The 243-nt window shown below is 43.6% G+C and overlaps 1 protein-coding gene across 1 annotated transcript in view; it reads right to left on the bottom strand.

Annotated features, from left to right (window-relative positions):
- serac1 (serine active site containing 1) overlaps nt 1-243 on the bottom strand; it is a 6408-nt gene that overhangs the window by 2605 nt on the left and 3560 nt on the right. The window contains exon 10 of the mRNA XM_035679325.1: nt 2-123. Within this exon, the coding sequence (XP_035535218.1) occupies nt 2-123 (122 nt within the window). The remainder of the gene's footprint in view (nt 1; nt 124-243) is intronic.

The following is a 243-nucleotide window of genomic DNA, read 5'->3' on the forward strand; positions in this document are numbered from 1 at the left end:
AGACGCCGTCTTGGTATTTTTCTTTCACCGTCTCTCTATCCAGGTTAGCCAGAGCGCGGGCTGCATGAGACGCCTGCATGACATGAGGAGACTGCATCGTCTCAGCCAGGACAGATACCCAGCCTGAAGGTGTTTTATAGGTGGGGGAGGAAAGAAAAAAAGGATTGGATCCATTATAATCTTGTTTTCAGTTTATAGATCTGGGACAAAGTATTAAAAACAGGAATTAAAAACAAGTATGAA

Source organism: Morone saxatilis, unplaced genomic scaffold (assembly GCF_004916995.1).
Source record: "Morone saxatilis isolate NCDOM2014 unplaced genomic scaffold, NCSU_SB_2.0 Contig7, whole genome shotgun sequence".
Classification (NCBI taxonomy): domain Eukaryota; kingdom Metazoa; phylum Chordata; class Actinopteri; family Moronidae; genus Morone; species Morone saxatilis.